General features: G+C 38.2%; 1 protein-coding gene across 16 annotated transcripts in view; it reads right to left on the minus strand.

Annotated features, from left to right (window-relative positions):
- The window catches only part of BAZ2B (bromodomain adjacent to zinc finger domain 2B), a 107,719-nt gene that overhangs the window by 58,000 nt on the left and 24,025 nt on the right, over nt 1–25,694 (minus strand). For 14 of the 16 annotated variants that reach the window (XM_079310902.1, XM_079310904.1, XM_079310899.1 and 11 more), the window contains one exon: nt 729–872. In XM_079310902.1, coding sequence (XP_079167028.1) covers nt 729–870 — 142 coding nt within the window. In that variant the 5' untranslated portion in view covers nt 871–872. Of the gene's footprint in view, nt 1–728; nt 873–13,966; nt 14,171–25,694 lie in introns of those variants that run through there. The other 2 variants (XM_079310903.1, XM_079310906.1) reach the window with 2 other exon arrangements.

Below are 25,694 nucleotides of genomic sequence, written 5' to 3' on the forward strand. Positions count from 1 at the left end.
ACCGCACCTGCCCTGCTCACCGGGGGCTGCCCGCGGGATCACCGCACCTGCCCCGGCACCGGGAGCTGCCCGCGGGATCACCGCACCTGCCCCGGCACCGGGAGCTGCCCGCGGGATCACTGCACCTGCGCCGGCACCGGGAGGACCCTTGGGATCACCGCATCTGCCCCAGCACCGGGGGCTGCCTGGCACTGCCTGACAGCTGGGACGGTAACTGCACCATAGGGAAAAGTGTCCACAACCGACAGAACTGTTCCTGGGTTCCTGTTCTGTTTGTTGTTAATTTTGTAGTTGTTGCTGTTTTGTTTGCCTTGTTATACACGCACATATATCTGTATCTATATATCTATATATTTATGTATATCAGTAAAGAACTGTTATTCCTATCCCCATCTCTGCCTGAGAGCCTTTTAATTCCAAAATATAATAATTTGGATGGAGGAGGTTTATATTCTCCATTTCAAAGAGAGGCTCCTGCCTTTCTTAGCAGACACCTGTCTTTGAAACCTGGACAACAGGTAATTTAAAATTAATTTCATTCCTTCAATAAGTAAGTACTATGTAAAATATATTCACAGCAAATGAATGTCACTTGGCAAAATCAAAAAACCTCAAACATTTTTCTTGGATGTATCTGTGCAACCTTATTACATGTGACTTGTAATAATAATGACAAGTGCTGACAAACACTAAAATCACATTGCAGTATAGACTGGAGTCATTTTTACCACAAGTGTTGATGGTGGAGCTCAGTGTTGCAGCTCCACCTTTCGATACTTCTGAAGTTACCGACGGTGTTGAAGATGCTGGAGTAGAAGCAGCTGAAGCAGAGGAGACTGATGATGACACTAACCGCTCTGCAGACTCCATATCTGGAAGAGAGAAGATAAACGTGTCTTCCATGGCAGCAAAGGAAACCACAAGGGACCATGGGACTGTCTGTGCTGACCGTCTCTCGGGATCTGCACTGGATTCTCCAGAGGTTCCCGTTGAGACCTTCCACAACAAGTACATCCCATTAACAGCACCCATCTGTCAGGGAACCCAGCAGAGCTGCAGCACCATGGCAATTTGGTACTGCTGTTTGGAGCTACACCACATTTCAACTTGAATGCCTCTACACACCCTGTGCTCGGGAGCTCCATTTCAGCTCAAGCTGGAGCCCTCGGCCCTTGCCAAGCTAGCCCACCACTCTGTGCTCCTGCCTCTTGGCTACATCCCACGTTCTAGCTTCCCTCTAGGACAGCAGCAGCTCCCATCTTCTGCTACTTCTGATCAGACAACTAGATGTACACTGGGCCTGAGAGATTCCACTGTTCTCTCTAACCCTGTGGCCAGCACTGCTCAGACTGCACGGAACTGTGCCAAAGTTGGGAAAGCCCTGCCTGCATAATCCAACTGCCAGATTATCCCTCCTTGCAGAGCAGCCCTGCTCTTTGCTGCTCCCTGACAGACAACTTTAAAGAACCTGTAGTGCATGCCAAAAAGTCCGTATCCAGATTCCTAATTTAAGGAAAGACCCAGCAATTATGGTGAGATAGTATAAATACAAGAACTCCTGTAAGTTGCTAAGGGATTGTGGTGGTGGTGGTGTTTCCTGGTTTCTTTTTCATACAAAATAAGGTATTTTTATCTGTGCCATGAATTGCCTAAATCAAAAGTCACCAGACTTATTTCACTGAAGAAGCATGTGTATTTTAAGAAAATCAGGTAGTAATATTATTATTAAAAACAATAGAAAAAGTGTTTGGACAATCCCCTCAGACACACAGTGTGACTCCTGGGGATGGTCTTGTGCAGGAGTTAAGACTCAATAATCTCTGTGGATCCCTTCCAACTCAGTATATTCTGTTATTCTGTCAAAGAGTTTCTCAAATACTTAAGTGCAGCCAAGCCAATGATGCCTTTGCACAGGGGTAGCAGCATCAACAGACTGTCTGACTCAATCTGCCAGAGCAGCAGTAGATGTTGAGTCAGGATCGCAGTATAAATAAGGTAGGGCAAAAATTTCAAAGTCCCTGTACTATCAAAAATGTCATGAGACTAAGCACACTGAACTCTAATAGGGAAACTTCCAAGAAAACTGGTCCTGCTGTGGAGTTTTCCTCACAGAAAAATGCAATACCATTTCTCAGATTTACACCTGAAATTTGAGGGGGATCTCATTCCCAGTACATATAAAGCAGAATGCCAAGTACACAAGAAAATAGCACATTTCCAAATTCTATTTTAAACAATTTAGAAAACTGATATGGTAAACAGCACTTCTGATTTGAAGTTGTATTAAACAGTGGCTTCACAAATGCACACTTGGAAAGACAGCATAGAACCTGATATCTGTTTCTCCAGAAAGTACATCCTTGGTTTGTCTCAGCCAGTAAAAACAAAACTTAAAAAGCCACAGCAAATACCAAAACAAAATCAATGGCGAAACACAAAGTATTGTGAAGACAGACTGCATCCATTTCAACTAAACTGTTCATCCCTTGTCACCAAGTTTTTACACACTGCAATTTCTCTACATAGGGAAAGTCTCCAGGCTTTGCAAGCTGGCAGAACAAAGCATACTACACTTTGGGGAAGTGAGAACTGCTTCCGTGGGAGGTACAGTCTGTCACAGAGACCTGCCTACCCTTTGTACCAACTGCAAACAGCCACACCACCCTCAAGAGCACCTAAAGATTTCACTGCTTTTATTCTTTACAGCCAAATTTATCACCAATCGTTTTCACACATGCAGAAAAAAAAATATTTTTTTGTGTAAACACAGAAAAATCAGCTACTTACACTGATATGGCACCAAAAAAGGTTATCTACTACTATACTGAATATTAGGGATATGGCCTTCTCCTTCAGAACAATAGTAAAAATAACAAAACTACTTCCTTCAGAAAATTTATGAAGGAAAAACATTATTAACATTATTAAATGTTAAAAAACATTATTAAATGTTGCAATTTTTTCATTCAGGACTCCTAAATTCATACTTTTCTCTAGTTAAATCTTCTTCATCCACAGTTAAAGAATACCTCATTAATTTTTAGCAATCTGTGACTATAATCAATCTAATGTGCTAATCAGTGGAGGTAGGTCACTGGAAAATACTGCATATAGTGTTTATTACATATATATGTCCATTTACTTCTACAACTGTTCTGAAGGATAATAATTAACAAAAATCTCGTTCATAAGGGACTATGGCTTTAGTTTACATCTACGGACTTTAGTCCATAGCATTTGTAAACACAAAGTAAAAAGATTTACTATGTTCAGTACACAGACATCAACAGACTAAAATTATTTTAACAAAGTACTTTTTTTAGTCACTATGAATGACTGAACTTACTTGAGGCCAACAAGCATTGCTTGCACAAATAAGAACTAGTTTTATTTTGGTATTGTTTCAATTATGGTTACAGCAAAGACTCTATATTTACAGAGAGCATAAGGGAAATTAGAAACAAATCACAATGGTATTATTACAGTATTTCATTGTAAAAGGAAAGGTACTTCTAAATTTTAACACACTCCATCATTTGAAACTCAGGATTGAAACTTTCTATTTCACATTTCCTCACAAAAAGATCTAGAACTCTCAAATTTCTAAAAAAAAACCAAAAAAAACCCCAAAAAACAAAAAGCCTGTAAATTTATGTGTGATAAAACACTAAAATAAGTCTTTACCATAGAATCAGAGGATCCAATCTAAATGGATGGAAAAGATCTTCAAGTTCATCAAAGTCCAACCTGCGCCTGATCCCCACCTTGTCACTCAGACGAGAGCACCGAGGGGCACAATCAGTCGAGCCTGAACACCTGCAGGGATGGGCTCTCCAAACGTCCCTGGGATGCCCCTTTCAGTGCCTGCGCACCCTTTCCATGAAGAAATTCCGCTGCTGCCCACCCTGCGCTCCCCTGGGCCCTGAGGGGGCTCCCTCTCCTCCTGTCCCTGTTCCCTGGAGCAGGGCCTGAGCCCCCTGCCAGCTCCACCCTCCTGTCAGGGACCTGGAGAGGGAGAGAAGGTTCCCAGGAGCCTCCTTTTTTCCAGCCCTCCCTCAGCTGCTCCTGGTGCTCTAGCCCCTCTCCAGCTGTTCCGGTGCCTGGACTCGCTCCAGCCCCTCAGCATCTTCCTTTTCATGACAGACCCAGAACTGGGCACAGCAGCCCAGCTGCCTCAGCAGGGCCAACTAGATGTCATTGCCCTGGTCCTGCTGGGGCTGACACAAGCCAGGTGCCCTTGGCCATCCTGCCCACCCGGGCACACGTACAGCCACTTCACCAGCACCCCAGGGCCTTTTCCAGCTTACCAACCACTCTGCCCCCAGCCTGGAGCACTGCAGGGGATTGCTGCGATCCTAAAGCAGGATCCAGCACTTCACCTCAGTTAGCTGCCCTTGGCCCATCAGCCCAACCTGTCCAGATCCCTCTGCACAGCCTTCCTAACCTTCCTACCTGCAAGCAGATCAACAATTCCGCCCAACGTGGCGTCATCTGCAAATTTACTGCGGGTGCCCTCAATCCTCTCACCCCGATCGCTGATAGAGATATCGGACAGGACAGGCCCCAATGCTGAGCCCTGGGGAAACCACTGGTGATCGACCCCCGAAGAAATTCCATTCACCACCACCCTCAGGGCTTGGCCATACAGCCAGTTCCTAACCCAGCAGAGTGCACCTGTCCAAGCCACGGCCTGTCTGTTTCTCCAGGAGAGTATTGTGGGGACAGTACCAAAGGCTTTGCTGAAGTCCAGGCAGACACATCCACAGCCTTCCCCTAATTCACCAGGCAGGTCACCCCCTCACAAAAGGAAATCAGGCTGGTCAGACACAAGCTGCCTTTCCTAAAGCCCTGCTGGCTGGGCCTGCTCCCCTGGTTATCCTGTGTGTGCCACGGGACTGCACCCCAGATGTTCTGCTCCATCTCCTTCCTGGGCACTCAGCACAGGCTGGCAGGCCTGGAGTTCCTCACATGAGAGCACCAAAAGTATTTTATAAATAAGCATAGTTAAGAACCACCTATAAGAAATCCATGTTTAAATCATAAATAAGACATCCTTGGCATATAAATACTTTTTAATACAGAAAAGTAAATATAGCTACACTTGCAAGCTTTTAACCAACATAAGCCATCTGTTTCATCAAATAAGAACTGGTAGAACAGTAATAAGCCGCCCTTTTAAGGCTCCCCTATCTTTCTCACTCCCACCCTGCTCCTTTTATTTCAGTTTGCAGGGGTCTGGGAAGTGTTTTTGAGAGGGTGCTTTTTCAAACTTTAATTTAGCTGCTTGTTTAATGTCCTTAATAGAGAACTGGAATATTTGATTTCTGAATTATTTTGAATGGAAGAAATTTACATTCTTCTCCTAATGACATACATACTTTTGATTTCAATCTAAGTCAACCCTTAATTACATTTAATTACTCTAACCACAGCAGATGGCTAACTCCAAAAGAGATAATCCCCCAAAACAGTCATTAGACAGGATCACTAATAATTACACTGTAACTCTAATGTGTTCTGTGACTATAGAGTCTATACCAGTTCAGCAGATCCATATTCTTTTTAACCTCAAGTATTAGTGAGACATTTGTTCCACACAGTTATTTTGTCAGTCAATAGTAGACTTTCAATAGAACTTTCATGCCTTCTTTTTAATCTCTCATATTTGTAAAAGAGAAAAATCATTAAGTAAAACTAGGAAAAAAATTACTTTTTAAAATTTTCTAGGTGTACTGATTTATGTCAGTTTCTCTCAATGCTTTGCCCAAAACTCCAGCTATTTTCCCAGAATTTCCCATGGTGAATAATAATCATTAATGCAACTGAACCCATTGAAAACAGAAAGTAATCTCTCAGTAAAAAGGAACAAAGAAGGAAAGTATGCGAAACTATACACAATGTTGTCATTTGGGGGGAAAAAATGACTAAGTTTAATAAAAATAGAAACACTAAAAAAACAAAGGTTTAATAAAGGAAACAATAATAAAATAATTTTCAAATATATCAAGTTGAAATTTCTTTATAGTCAATCATGTATCTATTCTATACTCAAAATCTTCACAGAAATGGACCCTGTGAATGAGAAAATCCCCTATGTTCAACTGGTAGAAATGAGTAATTTCCTTCCCCGAATAGTATCATGGATACAGTATGCTATCAATGTTGGCTGGGATGCGTGAATACTACAAAGTGTGTTTTGAAGACATCTAAACACTAAACCAACTTCTCTCCAGTTAAACTTCTGCACTCCCATGTACTGCTTCATTATTTCAATTATTACCTCTAACACAGTGAAAAAGAAGTTCGGTAAAAATTCGCTTCAGTCTTTCTGAAGGACCAAGCAAAATCTGTAACAACTTTATCACCCCAAACTATACAAGAGTCCCACAATATTGTGATCTCTTGCCTTACACAAGGTATTTAATTGTATGATAATAATACTGTCAGTCTGCCACTCGTTCTTGCGTCAGTGAGTGCTCTGATGCCAGAAACCCTGCAGCTGATGAAGGGAAGCACATCAGAGTCTCCCAGAACACACAGTCCAGCACAGCACAAATGCAACATGCAGTGTCCAAAAGGGCCGTGCTCAGAAGATGAGTGCACAGCATGGGTGCCAGCTCAGAGGTGACTCAGCAGCCAAGCAGCACCTGTGCGTTCCACACCTTCCACAGGGGCCACACAACCAGGGAGGAGCGCGTTTCAAACCAGTGGTGTGACAAAACCCCACAGAACAAGCACACGTGCTAACCAAAGCTCAGGTGACAAGGAGGTGAGGTAGCCACAGGAATGGGTGCAGCTCCTTACAGACAAACTGCGGACACAAGAGGGTCCCAGGGATGCTCCCTGCTCTGCTCACAGACCTTCCAACACACAGTCTACTACTGCCATGATGTTTCACACATTGACATTTTTAAACTCAAATGAAAGTGCCAATATCATTAATGAGATCCATGGTCTCAAATATTGTCCAAACCATAAAAGCCAAGTTAACTGCTACATATTGCAAATTTCACAGACTATCACTGTAATTATGTCACTTTTGATAATTTATTCTAAGTACTTTTATGCAAAATTCTCTAGGAAAAAAACCACCACAACAAAACTTCTTTTACTAAATCAACCACCAAATAAAACCTTTTTTTGTGAATCAACAGCAAGATTGACTTGTGTTTTCAAGCTATCATACAAAGACACTTCTTTGCATCCATATACTTAATATGTTCCAGACAGTTCCATCGTGTGGGGCAGACTGGGCATTCCTGGGTTACATTCTAAATGGCTTTATAGCCTTCCCCTGACTCACATCACCCATATTCAATCTGTGATACGACAACCCAATGTTCATTGCATCAAAATCCACAGCAGTGAAAACATTCAAAAAATCACATGAATATCACAATTCCACAGCTATTTGTTTTAACAGCCTTTACATAAGAAGACTTACTAAAAGCAATTTCAAAGCAGAATCCAACTCTTACGTAAGGTATAACTGAGTCATGACTGGCTTGGCAGAAACAGAGAAACAGAACAGAGAAGGCCATTCTACTCCTTCGTAATACATAGTGGCCATTTAAAATAAGTCTTAGGATAAGATAGCATTTTTAACAATGCATCTATTTTGACTATCCAACACGATAAACACATCATTAAACAATGCATGCAAAGTAAGTTGCAACTCAAAAACGTAGTTTTTCCTATTTTACAAGTAACTGTGATGCTTTCTATTAGAACTAAGCATCACTTTGAATAGTTCTGCATTCATACATTTCATGATCTTCACGATTATGGTAAAGAAAGAATAGCTACAAATGACAGAGGACATTATAATTCACTTAACTTTACATTCCAAGGAGGGAGGAGGGGCACACAGGTCAGGTTAAACTACAATCCTCTATAAGCCTCACTTCCAGACAAACCTCAGAATCCATTTCTGAAAGCTGCATAATGCTGGGCAAGAAATCTAATCTATCCAGTCTGTACCACAAAAAAGTTCACAGCCATATCCATACCCATGAGGCAACACAGCACCACAAAGACACACTTAACGCTGAAGTGACCAAAGCCTCCTTAAATGTTTCAAACCCAGAATAACAACACTAAGAGTCTGGTTTAAACAAATATATAAACAGAATCATAGAATTGTTTGGGTTGAAAGGGACCTTAAAAGCTCATTTTATTGCACACACACACCACCACAGGCAGGGACACCTTTCACTGGATGAGGCTGCCCACAGACCCATCCAACCTGGCCTTGAACAGTGCCAGGGATGGGGAAACCACAATCGTTCTGTCCAACTAGTGCCAGTACCTTACCACCTTTAATTTCTTCCTAACATCTAATCTAAACCTACCCACCTAAAATAAAATCTGTCTGCATTATCTCTTATTCTGTATGAGGTTATCAACTTTATATGTCCATGTTCAGCAGTTACCACTTTCATTAAGAACATACATCCCTTCACTCACTTTCACTTCTATGATGCGTTAGGAAAAGTTAACATCATCATCCTCAAAACACCAAAGTAGATGGGTAGGGACAGCTTCGTATACAGATGTGCACACTTTCAGACAGCAATGCTCACCCTACAAAAGCAGCTGCCTAAGCCACTTCTTGCAGCACAGGAAATTTTAGATGACAAGAAAAGAACCATCCTGTAAGTTACTTTTATCAATGGAAAAGCTGTGCAATTCATCCAGCTCAAGAAGAGGAGCAGTCACATGGAGGTATCAGGGTGGCAGTGGTCAAGTGCAACTCTGTGCAGACACTAAGGCTTATGCACAGACTGCTCATGGAATGGAGATGACAGCACTACATATCTGTATTCCAACACTTCTAAGCAGATTCTAAACAGCAAATAAATAGCAGTGCCACATAAAATTGATGCAAGTTCTGGACTCTTGCCATAACTGCAGAGGTTGAAATAATAGCATCTGAAAAACATTCAAATGCAAAGATTCTCTGGCACCAGTTTGGTAAATACCCCAAAGAGGCATGTTCACCAACTTTGTCATCAAACCAAAACAAAGGATTTATCATTTCAGAAGCGAGGTTTTACAAACTTTTCTGTTCCTAAAAAACCTGCAAACCAACAAACGGATCACTGCAGTATTTTATACTGTCTTGGGATGGATATCAGTTTTTATCCTCGTGCCTATCAGTTCAGTTAAAGACATGTTGCCAGTTTCAATGTAAAAGCCCATTCTTCCATTCCCCACATATTGTTTTCTTAATATTCTGGTTATGAGATTTCAATAACTTGGAGTTCATTTGCACTAGATTCTAGTACTACTATGTCTTGTTTTACAGAAGGAAGACTTAGCATTGCATACTATCACTTCACTTTGTGAGGGCACTGAGCAAACTACAACTACCTCTGTAACTTGAAAATTATGAAGTATTATTCAATCTTTGCATATTGATAATCAACACAACATTTTTGAAATACATAGCAAAAGCTCTTGCTTAGTGTGGCTCTGAATCACTCTAAGAACAGGAACTCACACTACAAATCCTCTGCAGCAGTAGTTCAAAAATCAGTAAAAAAACTGGGACAGGTGATGTCAGCACCTTCTTTTTTTTTCCTGTGCTCTTCCAAAACCTGAATTTCCACCTGTCAGAGGCAAGTTTTCTCCTTTTCTGGTAATATTCTGTCAATCAGAAAATTAGCTCCTGTTTAGCCACTGCACCGTACACCTCTTCCCATGGTCCAAAACCCAGACTTGATCTCAAGCTCAAGGTGGAGGCTTAGCTCCAGTTACGGGCTCCAGCAGAGCTGGAGAAAACACTTAGAGGGGGAGTGCCCCGCTGAACCTCTGATGGCAAAAGCTCACAGGCTTGTCCAGGAATCATTAAAATTCATCAGTGCTTGTGCCAAACATGCTTTTTAGTACTGCTATATCTGAATCTTGCTTAACTTTGCTAAATAATAACAGAAGGCATTAAACCAACAGCTAATTTCATGAAGCCTGAAGTATCTGCTCTAATGTAAGTACAAGAACTCTCAAAAGGAGTCGCTACAAACAACGTGTTTTGCCCACTTGCTATTATTTTGTTTCATGCTATGAAAAATAAAAACAAAGAAATTACTGCATAAATAAAACTTCAGTTAATCTTTAAAAACATAATCTAAAGGAAAAGCAATTTGAGAAAGAACTAACTACAAATCCAGTATCTATTTGGGTGTATGAACACCATGCGTGTCAAAATAACAAACTCAGAACCAGTCCATGGGCACTCCCCTGTAAGAAAAAGATGCTGAGAAAAGAGTTCTTTTACCCTGCAGTCCTGAACTTACAGACCACATATACTCTAACAAGTAAGAAGGGGCAGGGATGATAGTCTTCCCTAACAAATTGTCTAGAGACTTCTTAGGGTTTGTTTGGAGTTTTTTGAGTTTTCATCCTAACAATTTAAGTTGCTATTCTAATTCTTCAAATATTGCTAAAAACTATAACCACCAGCATACTTTCATGAGAAATTAATGATGGGTACCAAGTCAGAGCTCCAGAAAAGAGAGAAACAAATATTTTCAATGTGTTCTCATACCAGCCTCAGGCTTTCAATGGGTCCTGATTTTGTTTTAGAATAGAACCAAACTTCAGTCTCATTACTCTAACATTAATATGATTTTACATTTAAACAAAAAGAAAAAAAAGAAATCTAAACTGTACATTAGGTTCACCAATGCCAGCCAAAACTAGTTGTAGCCCATGGGAGAGTAAAGAAGTCTATCAGCCTCTCACATCACTGACTGAATTTCAGCACCTTGACTAAAAACTTATCGTTGAGGAATGCTAACTCCTCAGTTTTGAACTCCTAAAAACATCTTGCAGTGTCATCTAGCAGGAATGTAATAGCTCCCACTAATAGGCTGAGACACAGGTAAATGATTTCCACATTTTCCTGCAGTAGAACTCTTGTGGTTCTTTGGAAACCCAGAACCAGTTCTTAAAGAAGTGTTGCATGGCATAACAGCCACTGTTTTGAGTCAGATTCATCACTGCCAACCACCCCTTTTTTCAAAATAGCTTTCTTAGATTATTTGTTCATTGTTTCTTCCAATTTGAAAGGTATCATGATTTTTTGAAAACCTGAGACATGTAAATGAAACAAAATCCCCACAAAACAACAACAGAGTCCACTAAAGTTTAGGTCAACAGAATAACTAGAAGGGAGAATAATGGGGGTCTTAAGACACAAAGAAATAAAATTAAGGCTCAACAGAAGCCACAGCAGGTATTACTGTGTCAGAAGACTATTTTGGGTGATTCCATTCACAACATTATTTTTACAAACCAAGCAGATGCAAATCTGACATCTTGATGTTATTTACAAGCTTGAAATCTGTGCTTAGACACAAAAAACACCCTGCTAGATGGCCTTTTTATTTCCACAAAATGGAAAGCAGGAAGATAATAAGACATCCATACTTCCGTCTTCAAAACAAAAGTACTGTATCTAGATTTCAAACTCTAACAAAGCTAGATGCTAAACATTACATTTTCCTACATGATTAAAGAACACTGGAGACCACTTTTGCTGCTACCAGGTGTTGCTTAACAGTGATACACATGGCAATAAACCATACTTTCAGAATTTAAAGGCACTCTGCAAAGGCAAGCAGTCAATGGCGGTCGTGTCTGAGAGATAAAGCTGGGGGTGGCCGAGCAGGAACCCTAAGCAGTCCCAACTCCTGCCAGCCAGCACTCCATTCAGCAACTCCCGAGAACAGCTGCATCCCTTGGCCACTGCTGCCTCCCACACTTCCCTTCCCCCAGGCAATGCAGCTCCTGCAGCTCCCGGCAGGGCTGCTCTACCTGCTCTGCAGGAATCAGGATCTGGAAATCAAGCTGAAGCTCGAGCCAACAAGGTCAACTGTGAGGCACCAAGCTTTAAGTCTCTTCAGAGGTAGAATACCTAAAAAGATTGTAAATAACCAGGGAAAACTTCTCAAAAGACCCAGATTGCAGAACACTGGAAAGAACAGAGCAGGGGTACAAGATGGCTGGACGGCAAGAAGTCTGCTGGAAGACAATATATATGTTTTGCTGGTCCCCAAACTCTAGAACATTTCATAGACAGAGTCAATATTAAGCACTACTGTAACTTACTTGGAATATCCTATTATATAAAGTTGATGTATTAATAGCAGAAATTCAGTATTTTGCTAAAAAAATATCAATAGAATCTTGTTTTGTAAGAGACATTAGGATAGTACTCCAGGTTACTGGGCTTCCAAATTAAATCCCAGTATTAAAGGGCTAGTAAGGGAGGCAGTAAGTGTATGAAACCCATGGCTATCCTGTGAAAACTTTATCTTTCAGTTAGTGTTCTCAAGATGAAAAGGCCATTTCCAGACAGAATGGCACTCATTCCTCAGCAATCCTCAGAATACAGCACAAGTATTTCAGGGAAAGAACAGATCAATGGCTCCAAATACCAAGTCTTCATCACTTCATGAGAAGAGAACCCTATAAAAAAGTAAAATATGTTGAATCCCTCTTCCTTTCTTCCCTATGGCATTTTTCCTGCCTTGTTCTCCTTAAAATAGACCTGTATCTACACGTTCTAGCCACTCCATTGCCCACACCCTCTTCTCAATAGCTAACAAATCATGTGAACTAATAGGCCAAGCATGTCCAAAAACCTCCTTCTACCTCCAGCTGGAGGAACACTTTTCCTCACCTACTTATTTTTCTCACAGAGTGAACAAAACAGATATCTCATATATGCTGTCTACTTCACAAGTTTTTTAATAATAGCTGTTTAATTCACTACATATTTTTAGTACCTATTATTAACCATCTATTATAAAAATCACCTCTCTCTTTTAACTGAACCATACTTTTTCTCCATGTTTCACTTTTGGTTCCAGTTTCTGCTAATATAGTGGATATGTCCTGTGTTACTAAATGAAACTGTACATCCTTTTATTTCCACATAAAATACTGTAATAGAAAAGCAGATTTTTAAAGAGCAACAATTATTTTGGTTAGGAATTCAATATAAGGTTTTTCATACTCTAGTTTACAAAAGGAAAAAAAAAAGTCTTTGGTACCAAGAATAAAATATTATTTTAATTTATATCAGAACTGCTAAATTTAATTTAGCACTCCTCTAAATTTCCACAAAATAGTCAGGAACACAAATGCTTATTATATACCATAGAATGCCGCTAACTTTAATCTTGGTACATACAGCAATACTGCAAATACTATGCCATTTATACTAGTGCAACAGAAGACCAACCTTAAGAAAAATAAAATCATTGTGGACCCAGGTAACAAGCTGACTAAGACCAAAAATGCTCTGTAACCATTTTACAGTATGAAATCTGCTAGACTGATACTCTTGAGATAAATAAGACCATACCTGTGCATTGAGTGATAGCTCACACTCACCTTGTCCTCAGTAGCAAGAGTTGAGAAATTACTTCAAGTAAAAAAAACACATCAACTCTAATAAAGATAGAAACAGCACTTATACAATCGTGTAAGAAAAGCTGACAAAAAGACTGTTATATTTGAAAACTAAGTTTGTTAGACAAGAAACAGTTCTGGAAGTGATAAAAATACTATGAAAAAACATCAAGACTTCAGAATTTGCATTAAATGCATTCTGTGTACTGCATTTGTCCAGTGAGTATTCATCAGAATTTTTCATAAAGTTAATACTAGCTGGCTAAAGCGTAAATAGACATCAATGGTTTGGTTTTTTAGTCTCATGAAAATCAGTTTCTGCTCATCACTACTGTCAGATAAGCATTACAAGAAGCAGTAGTTGTCTTAGAATAAAAAATAAAATGCTACTCTATATATTCTCTTTATATTCTTCTTCAACCTAGAAACATTTCAAACTATTAACCCAGGGAAGGCCCGGAAGGGAAGGAGGGGGAAGGAAACACAGAAGAAAAGCACTGAATACTTGGCATTACAGGAGAACAGATAAAGAACACGAAGAGCTTACTGTGGAGAGGGGTTTAATCAGGAAGTAGCCATTATCCTGTCGCTACAGAGCAGTGACAGCACTCCAAAACAAGCCGAGGGTTTGCTCTTGGAGGTTTTTGTTCTTTGCTTTCTTTTTCAGTCAAGAAGGAAGAAAGCATACATGCTATCCTGTCCGAGTTTGCTGAGCCCAAAGGTCACCAGATGCCTCTCGTCAAAAGCTATCCTGAAAATTAAATCCAAGCAAGCGCTGACAAAGCTGTATTTAAGGAAGCATCTGAAATCTCCCACAAGCTCCCTCCGTGCTACACGCAAAACATGGCTGTCTTATTCAGAGATTAGCAATTATTGTAATGAGATACTGTCGGAGAGGGTCAAACAGTGCTTCCTGCAGTTTACACATCTTGATTTCCTGGTAAACAAACTGAAAGGCAGGTGGAGCACTTGGATCAACAGTAACACAGCAGCTCACAGAGTAAAACCAGCTCAGGTGAAGTACGTAGCTTTATCTGTACTTTCATTATAAGACAGGGAAAAGCAGCAGAAAAACATAAAACTAACTGAACCATGAAGGAAATTTTTCCCAGTGTTACATAAGCATCAGTGCCAGGCTGCATTGTTTTCTTGTTTATGCCAAGCCCAAGGAAAATATCTTTATTTCCACGTAAATTATGCTTACGTACACATACACAAACTCTCTCTCTCTCCAGAACAAACTGCTCCCCAAGTTCCCTTGGTTTTTAGAAGTGCTATGAAACTACACCCCAAAACAATCCTGGAAAAATCTGAAACTGACAAAAACTCTAATCACTGCATATGAATTTAAGCATCAACCTCCAAAAAAAGTACAATTAAAGAAATCTACTAACAATATGCAGGAATCGAAAGAATTAATTAATTCATTCATTTTAAAAGAAGACAAAAATTTAAATGTCTTTTCCTGAAAATGCCAAAAACTTCTCCTCCACAAAAGGAAATAATCACCAATGGGCTAAATACATGGCAAAAATTCAGTGAGAAGAGATTATAGGTTGCTCCCTACCTACAATCATTCCAAAACCTAATTTCCACAAGCTCCAGTTTAAAAATTGTACTTTCATGGTGGAACTGCAACGGGCCCCAGGTTACTATGAAAATTAAATGGGAAAATGGAAAAAGCAATCCTCAACAAATAAACAAGAAGAACACTCCTCCCAAAATAAAAACCTTGACTAACAGAACAAAAAGCTCATTTCGCCTAAACAACTAGAATAAAGTATTTGGTCCAAAAAACAGAATATAGAATTTCTGCAATGGATAAATACAGTTAACTTATTAGAAAACCTGTTGATACAAGTGAAACTGCTACAGTGACCTAAAATAACAGCACAAGGGGCTGAACCACAACATGTAATCTCAAAAAAATTTGTATAGCAGGAGAGAAGTGCAAAGGCAGTGGGGGCTGCGGAGCAGTGGACCAATCAATGAATTCTTCCTCTCTCAGAAATTCAGCAGCATCAAAGACAAGCTGGAGAATACACCAAAGTAACAAGTCTGGAAAAACAAATCAAGAAACAACATGCCAAAAAAGTTTCTAATAACAATGTTACAAATCCACTGCACCCATTTTTTCCCAATTAGGAATGAAACAAAGGAAACCTATGGAAAAACAAATACAGAGTGTGTTACTGGAAAGATGAAGAAATATGAAGGGTGTATCTGCATCAGCAAACACCGACAGTGAAAATGCAGCCCCTGCCAATGAAGGAGCGATGCTGTCCTCACAATCTCCCAAACAACCTAAGATATATTAAGAGGGATCTCTGCAATCAAAACGAAACACCAAGAAGAATTTTGCAGGCTGTGCCTGTTACAAATATAACTAGTGCAACCACCGTTTCCTCATCAAACACTTACGTATTAACTCATTGCCTTAAGTTAAACTACACCAAAACTTCAGAATTTCATTCACATGGTTTTTTGTTTCTTGTCTTACAAAAAGGCATTTTGTCAAACCACATGCAGTGTTTCTGAAGAAAAGAGTAAAATTCCCAACCATCAAATGAGAAATAATCGCAAAAGCAGGGACTATCAGCAGCACTCCTCACAATAGTCTTAAAACAGTTTTAAAAAGCAATATATGTTGTATTTAATCACAGTAAGTTAAGTACTAGTATCACTGCAAACAAGCTTTCACTGCAAGATTCAGACCATGATCTGAATCCTCATTTTGCTAATACCAGAAATTTGCATGCTAAAATACAGCCCGATTAATCTGATTCTTGTATGACTCCAGGAGAATCACACAGAATAGCTCTACATGTTAAAATAGTAGTTCATAAACTACGATTTTTCTAAAATTGTTTCAATCCATATTGCTTACAATATGAAAAATACTTACTATGCAACAGCTGTTTAGCATTGACAGAGCAATGAAGGAGAGAGAAAGAAAAACATGCCACTGGAAGCAGAAGAACAGAAGGCCCATACTCATTTTTGAACCCCTGGCTCAATCAGACCCTAGTCCAGGAACAGTCAGTGAAACATCAAAAGCACAGATCTGGTTTCTACCACTGCAGCCATCAGAGCAGCCAAATATACTCACTACCTCCGCGTTAGTCAGCAAGAGTAACAAAGATTCAGCAAATTGCTGTTCTCAGATAGAGATTTTACAGGCTACCAAAACACTGGGGGTCAAACACCTCAGCTTCATGAAAAAAATTACACTTATAAAACTGACCTAATATGAAAGAATAAATCAACTACTCCAGCTCTGTCTCAAATACACATCAGCCCCTGCCCTCATAAAATGGCATGGCCTCAACCTGTGGAGCCCAACTGGACAGTTACTGTCTTTGTGAAAGACGTTACTTTTTTTAACAGTATCGCTTACTATATAACAAATTATAAGCTAAGTATGGGTATTGAATACAACTCTAGCTAGGGGTATGATTAGGCAAACTAAGTAAATAAAAACAATTAAATTCTTCACAATACATATGTTAACAGTAAGTAAAACACTGAAGTGTTCCTCCACTGAGATTTCAAACACTGCCCATGGAAATTAAATCCATGGTCATAAATAAATTACAAAATCCTGAAAACTTTACCTACTAGATTTCAGTCTATCTAGAACTACCTATAATCATCCAGGTAACTCTATTCCACACATTTTGATTTAGAACACCTCAGTTTACCCTGTGATAAATATAAAAGCAGTTCAGCCATGAATGTTGCTTACACACACTTGAGAAGAACATGTAATCCGTGTGGAACCTGCAGTGAATGCAAACAAAGCCAGAGATTTACATTTTGCATCATAATTTGATCCAACTTCAAAACCGTTGCAAAAAACACATTACTTCATAGCAGAAATACTTGCACAAAATAGCAAACATTTATGAATACAGGCCAAATACCTGAATCTAGCATCATCTGTTCCCACAGCCTGCATCAATAGTGTTGGAGAGCATAAACTTCCTGCAGCTTATTAAATCAATATGCTTATTTATAAAGATTTCAGATTGTTGTATTAGTCTGTCTTTTGCTTCTAGCAATTTTAGGTGGAATCCTCTGACACTAACTGCATGGACCAATAAGGAGGAGACAAAAGGGATAATTCATTACTTAAGGAATAACCACAATTCTAAATCACCTTTTTATTCAAGAAAAATCTAAAAAGTTAATGGAAGTAATCTCCAACTAAAGTACAAAAGATTGGCAGAAGGAGGGGAGTCTCCACAAAGGACAGGCCCAACAACCAACTTTCTTCCCCTTATTCAGCCTACAACAAAAGTCTCAAGCACCATTTCCTCCTGAGAGACCTTCATACCATGGCACACCAAACCAAGTCCTGTCTGCATCCCTATAAATTCACACTCTGACAACATTTACAATCCTCAGTACCATTTTTTCCCTACACATGCTACTGTACAGAGGCCACTCTTGAGTTCTGCTGTTACACTAAGTACCACCAGTACTCATTGGATTGGTCGAAAGTTTGGTCTCCGAACTGAAAACAAAGATGCATCACAAGAGACAGATTACCTTATTTCAAATAGTTTTTCACCGCCAAGAACAACTACGTCAACCAGTTTTTAAAACCCATCAGCTGACAGTAAGGAATCTGCATCCTTACATTGGTTGCAGCCCTACCAAGACCAAGGGAAAGAGGTGTCCTTTCCCAAGGGGAAGAGAGGCAGCAATCTTGCCTTTGTTCCACCTCCTACATATCCTGGTCATATTTACGGGTCATATTGCTCACGATATAGCTTTATTTTAAAGGCCCTTTGGTCCTTGTTGAATTGTTTATAAAATGCATGAACACCTCACCTGTCAATTTGACCCTTAAATGGTATTTTGTATCTGAAACTAACACAGCAGCTATTAGTGAACCATCACCGAGAAAGAGCCATATTAAATACATCTCCACCAAAACCCTAGTAAGTACAGAGTTATTTCAGTGCACATAAGAAGTGACATAAAAACCCAGAAAAGCAGCTTATTCTTTACATTACTTCAGTGCCCAAAATCATTCTTCATGCAAGTTCATCACTTAAAACTAATCACAGAACTACTAAAAATCCAAAACTATCACTTATGTAGTAGTATTTCAAACATTTGCTACTAGATTTCAAACCCACAAAGTAAATAGATATGAAATAATATTCAAAGAGCATAGAAAAATAACTGAATTAAATAATTTTAGTACATCTTATTCTTCCTGTATCAAAGCTTTCTCATATGCTCCTTTTCATGATTATCATTTTGTTTATCAAAATGTCTTAGTATTCCTGAATGGTTTTATCTAGCAACTGGCAAACAAAACAATCTAAACCACATCAGGATCTCAAGAAACACATTGCCCTGAGTACCAAAACATGCCATTTCATAATAAAGTTAATATATTTTACCATAAAGTTTTGCTAATATTATTCAGTAAAATATAGTAAAATGTACTCATTTGAGTTTTATGAAATTTTACATAAAGATTACGTTTATTTCCATGCTCTGCATATATTACTATCATCCACTTTAAAAAGCAATACAGAAACCAATATTCTTAATTTTCTTTAAACATTTGTGTGGGGGGATAAATTCAGTATTAACTGCTATTTGGTCAAACAAGATTTCAGAGAAAAGATCACAGGTAGCAAACGTGGCAGAAAAATGCACTAAGAAGGGTTAAACTGCTATTTTCCATAAAAATAACCGCTAATTTACCACACTATTGAAAAACTGAAAATAGATTATTTTGAAACTATAAAGATATTTCAAAAGTTTCAAAAGCTTGGAACAACAGTAATTATATTCTTTATCTATCACTGAAGTACACATACACACACAGACCCTCTGAGAATACAATATTCATTTTGCTGCAGAAGAACAGACATTGCATAACAATGAGATTTGCTAATGAAATCAGCCATCAACCTGGAATACATTTGTATTAAACCAAGACCTCAGTGTCATTTTCTTTTTACATCATTCGTTCTTTCTCTCATTTTTCGACCTTTCAAGTATTCTGTCCTCCTGGCTTCAGTGCTTCAAGTACAGCAATACTGCAAAATATTTTAACACTGTATGTGTAACATTTTATTTTACAGATTTCTTTCTCTGCTTACTGCTAAATGTGAATTCCAATTGCATAGCTTCTACCAGCATTGTTAATGTAGCCTTAAAAGAAAAATCAATGGGAACTATAGAAACAAAGGAGTTTTATTTCTTCTGTAAAACTGCAGGAACATCTAATAAAAACTGCCTGTCACTTAGAACAAACTATACCTTCATAGCTCAAGTTGCACGCCCCTTAATACAAAAATTTAACAGAACACAATATTTTAGAAAAATATCCTCTATTTATCCAATGATTAAAAAGGACAGAATTCAGTTTCATTACATCAACACAAGTGTATTTGCTTTACCTGAACACGCAAGACCATGATGAAAAACGTAAACCAATCCAGCAAGTTCAGTGACAGTATGTTAAAGTATGCACTATACATTACAGGTACACAAAGCACTTCACTGAAAAAGACATGAATACAGAACGGAATTATTTCTTCTGCTACTCACAGGAGATCACAAACATTTAAAAATTACAAAGGAGTTTTAAAAGACGCTTTTCTCTCATTATACTAATACCATATTTTGGTTTTGCAGGTTATATGCTGTCTTATACTTCTTAGATAAAAAACAACCTGTTTGCACCCTTAGTTCCAAAAGCATTAAACCTATGCTTTGAAATCACCCCAAAACTACTGAAACTAAATTTTTCTACTGTTGTCATCTTACAGACTTTAAAAAAAAATTAATTGATACAAATAACACATTGTTGCCATAAGGTATTATTAAGTTAGTATTATTGTTGATACGCTCCAAATTGATACGCTCCAACTGTTGGTACCAAAACCTAATATAAAACAATAGGAACAAATGTTCACTGATTTGTTTGGTAGGGTTGTCTTTTTTTGGCAGAAGGGTGGTAGAGGTGCAGGGACATGGTGTTTTGCTTGGGTGGGCATGGGTGTTCACTTGTTTTCTCCCTTTTTTTTTTTTTTTAATTAACACTAAAAAACCTAACTCCACAAAAAAGAAAGGGCAATTACTTACTCTAGTATACAAAAACTGCACACAACTCTCATGGAATAAATGGAAGTAATTTGTAATTTATTTTATCTGGGGGATGTAAGGAAGCCATTCAGTCATTCTATAGTTACAACAGCCGTCACCGCATCAAAAAAAAATCCAAAAGGCATAAAAGACCAATGAAAAAATATAGGAGAAAAATAATTACATGCCAGAACATGCACTTAAGCATCCCTGAAGCCAGTTGTATCAAATGGTCCCCATACAGCCCAGAAAGAATACCATCAATATATTGGACATAATGAACTAGGCAAGTAACCGAAAGCACCAAAATTTCCATAAACCATCTTTATATGTGCTCCACTACTAAGTTAACATGCACCTATGTAATTAGGAACTTTTGAAAGCTAAAGGCATAAAACACATGGCCTTATTTTTTCTTCCATTTTCTCAGTTTTAAAGCTAAGTGGCTACAGGATACAAACATCCAGGCATACACCATACGAAGAAGTCTTACTCTCATTCCTGCATTACCATGTCCTAATAAAAATGTATGAAGACTATCACACACTATCAAAAATGCTTCTTTTAATTATGAAGCATTTGTCCTTCTGCAATAAAGCCATCCACATTACATCTCAAAATGACTGAAGCTGAAGAGACAGACGAGGCACGATTAACATAAAAGCAAGGACTATAAGACCTCCAGGCTCAGAAATAAAGAAGCTCTAATACAACAACCTTGACCCTTGAAAGTGACAGGCCATTTTCCTCTGTGATAAACAGTGATTGCTTTCTGAAACTCCAACAATTGTCAAGTAGGCCAAAGAGTACGGCTGGTAGATGTTAGTTGTGAAAAGCTTGCAATTTTAACAATGACTTACTGCCATGTAGTATAGATCAACAGTCCCACTGAGTATCTTCTACAAGATCTTACAGGCTCTTGAAGCCATATAGTACATCAACTGACATCACTGGTGTTATTAGGGATCAATCTAGTGGATATGGAACCTAAGAATATAGAAAACTATTAACTGATACAGTGCTAATTCAAATGAGAAAGACAAGATGCGCAAATTTGCTGTACATACAAAATATGTGATTCTGGTAGATTGCTGAGGACACTAGGCAATCAGGCATATACCTTAAGCACGCAACATAAAACTTGACAACTCATACAACTTGGCATAAATTGCATAGACATGAGAACACAGAAACCAGTTATTCCACTAATAAAAGCAAATACTTATTTTAACAGTATACAAGAATACAGATGAAACCATATCAATACCACACAGAATAAAATAATGCTAAAATATACTTGAATTTTTATCAGTAAGAAAAAGCATGAACCCAGAAATTTATTTGTATTTATTCTTTCTGAACTCTGAAGAAGCTATTTTAGCATACAGTCTAAAATTCCATATTTTGCTGCAATAAATCACAGATATAGAACATGTATCTCAGAGTATGAACACATTCCAAGATTAACTCTGTCCATTTTACATATTCATAAACATGTCCACGTTCACATACAGAATATGCACATATACACATCCAGTCCACATCTCCAGGTTTTGCACTGCGCTGCACTTATAGTCATATGTATGCACACTAACAACTCCACATTCAGTATGACACAGGGCTTACTGAAACACTATTATTGGTATTTCAATGCAGAAATTGTAAGCATCCTTCAAAGCCTACTTTTGATACCTAGCAATAAAGCATGCTTACGTTTTTCTCACAATGAAATACCACAAATTGTACTGAATTATAATGACTACTATTAATCTGCTTTTAGGGAGTAAAACAGGAGGACAATTTATTAAGGCACAGGAGGAACTCCTGAGCACTGGAAGGTCACAGGCTATGTGCTGAGTTGCTAAGCAAAAGTGTCTATGATGTTGCAGAGCTGCCATTTTTCTTCCTTGACAAAGCCTCCATCTGCCACAGAGCCATTTACAGCCTCAGAGTCAGAATATCAATGATTTCCAACCATTCTGCAAGTCTACTTTCACCTTGACATTACCTCTGTAAAATATCTAAAGCAGATGATACCTACAACCCTCAACTAGCTCTAAGCACATGCTTTATTTAACTGATACGCATTTAAGCTGCACTCTAATGCACCCTTTCTTTACTTCCTCTGAATTGCACAAGAATATGAAAACTCAAAATTGTAGATAATTTTATTGTTGTGCTTGTCCTAAAGAAATCATCTTAGAAAACCTAAAAACAAAACCTTTGACTATTGACAAAACTCATAAAAAATTAGTTAGAAAACACCTGTATTCATATAGTGTATAGGCACACCATCATAATTTACCTTATTCTTTCCTTTCCCAAATTAAAAAAACATGCCTGGTAAGACACTTACTACACAGAATAAACTATTACAGCCTCACTGAAACCAGCAAAACTACGTTCAGCTCTCGATGCATACACAAACTGATTTAAAAAAAAAAACCCAGATTAAAGATGTGTTGGAAGAGGAAAGAGTATTTTGACTTACTGAAATAATACTTAATGAATTAAGTGCTCAGACAAAACTGCTTATAGTGTGATGGATCAAACCAACCATATCCACATATATACATATATATATATATATATATATACTGGTGAGCATTAGTACATATACCCACATACATACATGCACACATCTGTTCTCTGTCAAGTGCAAGAATACACATTCCATCATCAAGCTCATTACAGTATCACTTTAATATTGTAGGCATTCAGTCAGGATGTTGGTTTTTTTCTTTTTTTATATCATTTTTTTTTAATTTTAATTTTTCCTAATAGAAAACTGTTATTCCTATTCCCATATCTTTGCCTGTGAGCTCCTTATCAAAATTATAATAATTTGGAGGAGGGGATTTACATTGTCCATTTCAAGAGAAGTTCCTGCCTTCCTTAACAAACACCTGTCTTTCAAACCAGGACACATTCACAGACAGCAACTTTTGGAGTCTCAAAATGCAGATGAATGTCAGCACTCCAATTTTAAAATGGGCAAAGTTGCAGCTTGATTTTATACTGAAACTGGGCCACGGAAGAAACAATTTTGTGTTACAAATATGTAGGTAATCATAATCATATATGATCACATAGCCAGAACTTCAACTGCTGTCATACAAGCCCTCAAGATGTTAAATATACAGGAGCAAAATATTTGAACACTAGATGAAGCTTGCAAGCATCTTTATGAAAAAAATTACTTCATAACACCTGTAAAGCACATATTTTACAACCTCAAGTTATGAATAATCAAATGTAAAATTACTGATGGTAGTCTGGGTAAATAGCAAAAACTTTCCCACCTACAATACACCTCCCTCCTTGAAGTCATAGCCCTTACAAAGACTAGACTTTTTGGAGCTTCCCTGTGGTGAATTAGTCAAGCCCTATTAAAACAAGCTTTCCAGTTGAAATAGGGACACAACATTCAAGATGAGTTACCTGCAGAAAAGTTCTTGAAGACTTAAGACTGAAAACAGAAGGTGGCAACAACTTACATATGGAAAGTTATCTTTTCAACAGTCAATGAGAAACGTCTTCTCAACCTGAGCAGCAAAATTTCAGAGCTACCGTATATTAAGACTCTGAAATTTAGTAAGAAAAAGTATTTCTCATTTCCCATAAGTGGGCAAAGCTTTATTTTTAAATGCTAAAAACATTTCCTTCTGTAAGAAAGCCAAAACAAAGTGGAAACTCTAATCTAATCACATACACTTGGAAAGATTTCTGAACTTTTAAAATTTTGAAGGAACTGTTAATAACAAAAACACTTTCTTGTGCAAACATTTGCAAAATAGCAAATGTTGCTACTGCAAAAAGAAATCAGCTGGTCTAAACAACAACATGGTGATACCACCAAAAAGTGAATTTACATCTGAGCTCCTCCAGTTGTCATCTGTACAGTAAAGTTTAACAAACCACTTTTTCCTCCTAACAGTGGATTTCCAATACTACATCAGAATCTGCCTAGTTCCATGCTTGTAGGTCCAGGAAAAACTGCCCCACAGAGTAGGGCTTGTTTGTAGATAATAACTCCAAAACATTAAGGAAGAAGGAGCCCTTGTAACACTTGAGTGTTCAGAAGTCAGGACAAATTCTTAACTCAAGCAATGCACCTGTATTCTTAGTGGAATTGTATCTCCTTCCCAAGGTAAAGGACTTTTTTTAAAAACAAGATTTCACAAGTCAGAAACTTAGGAGGTTTAGCTTTTCAAAGCTAAACATACAGGTAATGTTTAATACCAATTATATATTTCATCCCCTTATCCCCTGCAAAACTGGAAGCTTCTTCTAGAAAGGTTCTACATTCTTCCAGCCACTGGCAGTACCTCTCTCAGTAGATCCCAGCAAACATTACCTCATTAACAAAAAAAAAAAAAAAAAAACAAAAAAAAAAAACACCAGTGTTCAGCTTTTATTAAATGAAGGCTTTTTCACTAAAACTAGCTCAGATTACAGAAGCTGGCAATACTTTACCACATTACAGCAAGTTTCACAATACTGGATTCAGCACTAAATAAATACTAAAGCATTCCTATTTCTGTCTGTTATTGCAAATTACTTAATGACTTCCCTAGTTCTGCTTTTTAATTTTTTTAATGGTTCGGAATGATGCTCATGATTTTGAAATAGCAGGCTATCGTATCTCCCACCCTCACCTGCTCTCCTATCACTGCTTGCTAAGCAATATGTTCACTACAAAACTGCTCTTCTGAACTTGATCTCTCCTGTTTAACAGATCTGCTCTCTTCATATTAACCTATTTATTCTTTGAATTTAGCAGCTGCTGGTGGTGCCCTTGCCATTCCCATAAACACTGTATTAAAATACTTGCAGTGGCTTGTCACAGCTTTTTCCACATTAAACAGAAAGCACTTCTGAAACCCGAGCCTTCTAAATTTAATCTTACAAATTATTTTAACCAGCATGCAAAACTTATTGATTTAGGCTTTTCTTTCCTACTTTCAGTGCAAATTTCACCTCTACTTCCTGTAAAGTTACATCTGGGATGAGGGCCAGAAAGTTGCTATTGAGACATAAAGACTCCACTGTATCACTCAGCCTAGTAAAGCAAGAAAACTCATGTTCGTCATCTAGCAAAATACTACTTATTCTCTGACTGTGCAAAATGCCTTTCGAAGTTGCTAAAACTGATTTTG

This window comes from Erithacus rubecula (genome assembly GCF_903797595.1).
Source record: "Erithacus rubecula genome assembly, chromosome: 8".
NCBI classification, from domain to species: domain Eukaryota; kingdom Metazoa; phylum Chordata; class Aves; order Passeriformes; family Muscicapidae; genus Erithacus; species Erithacus rubecula.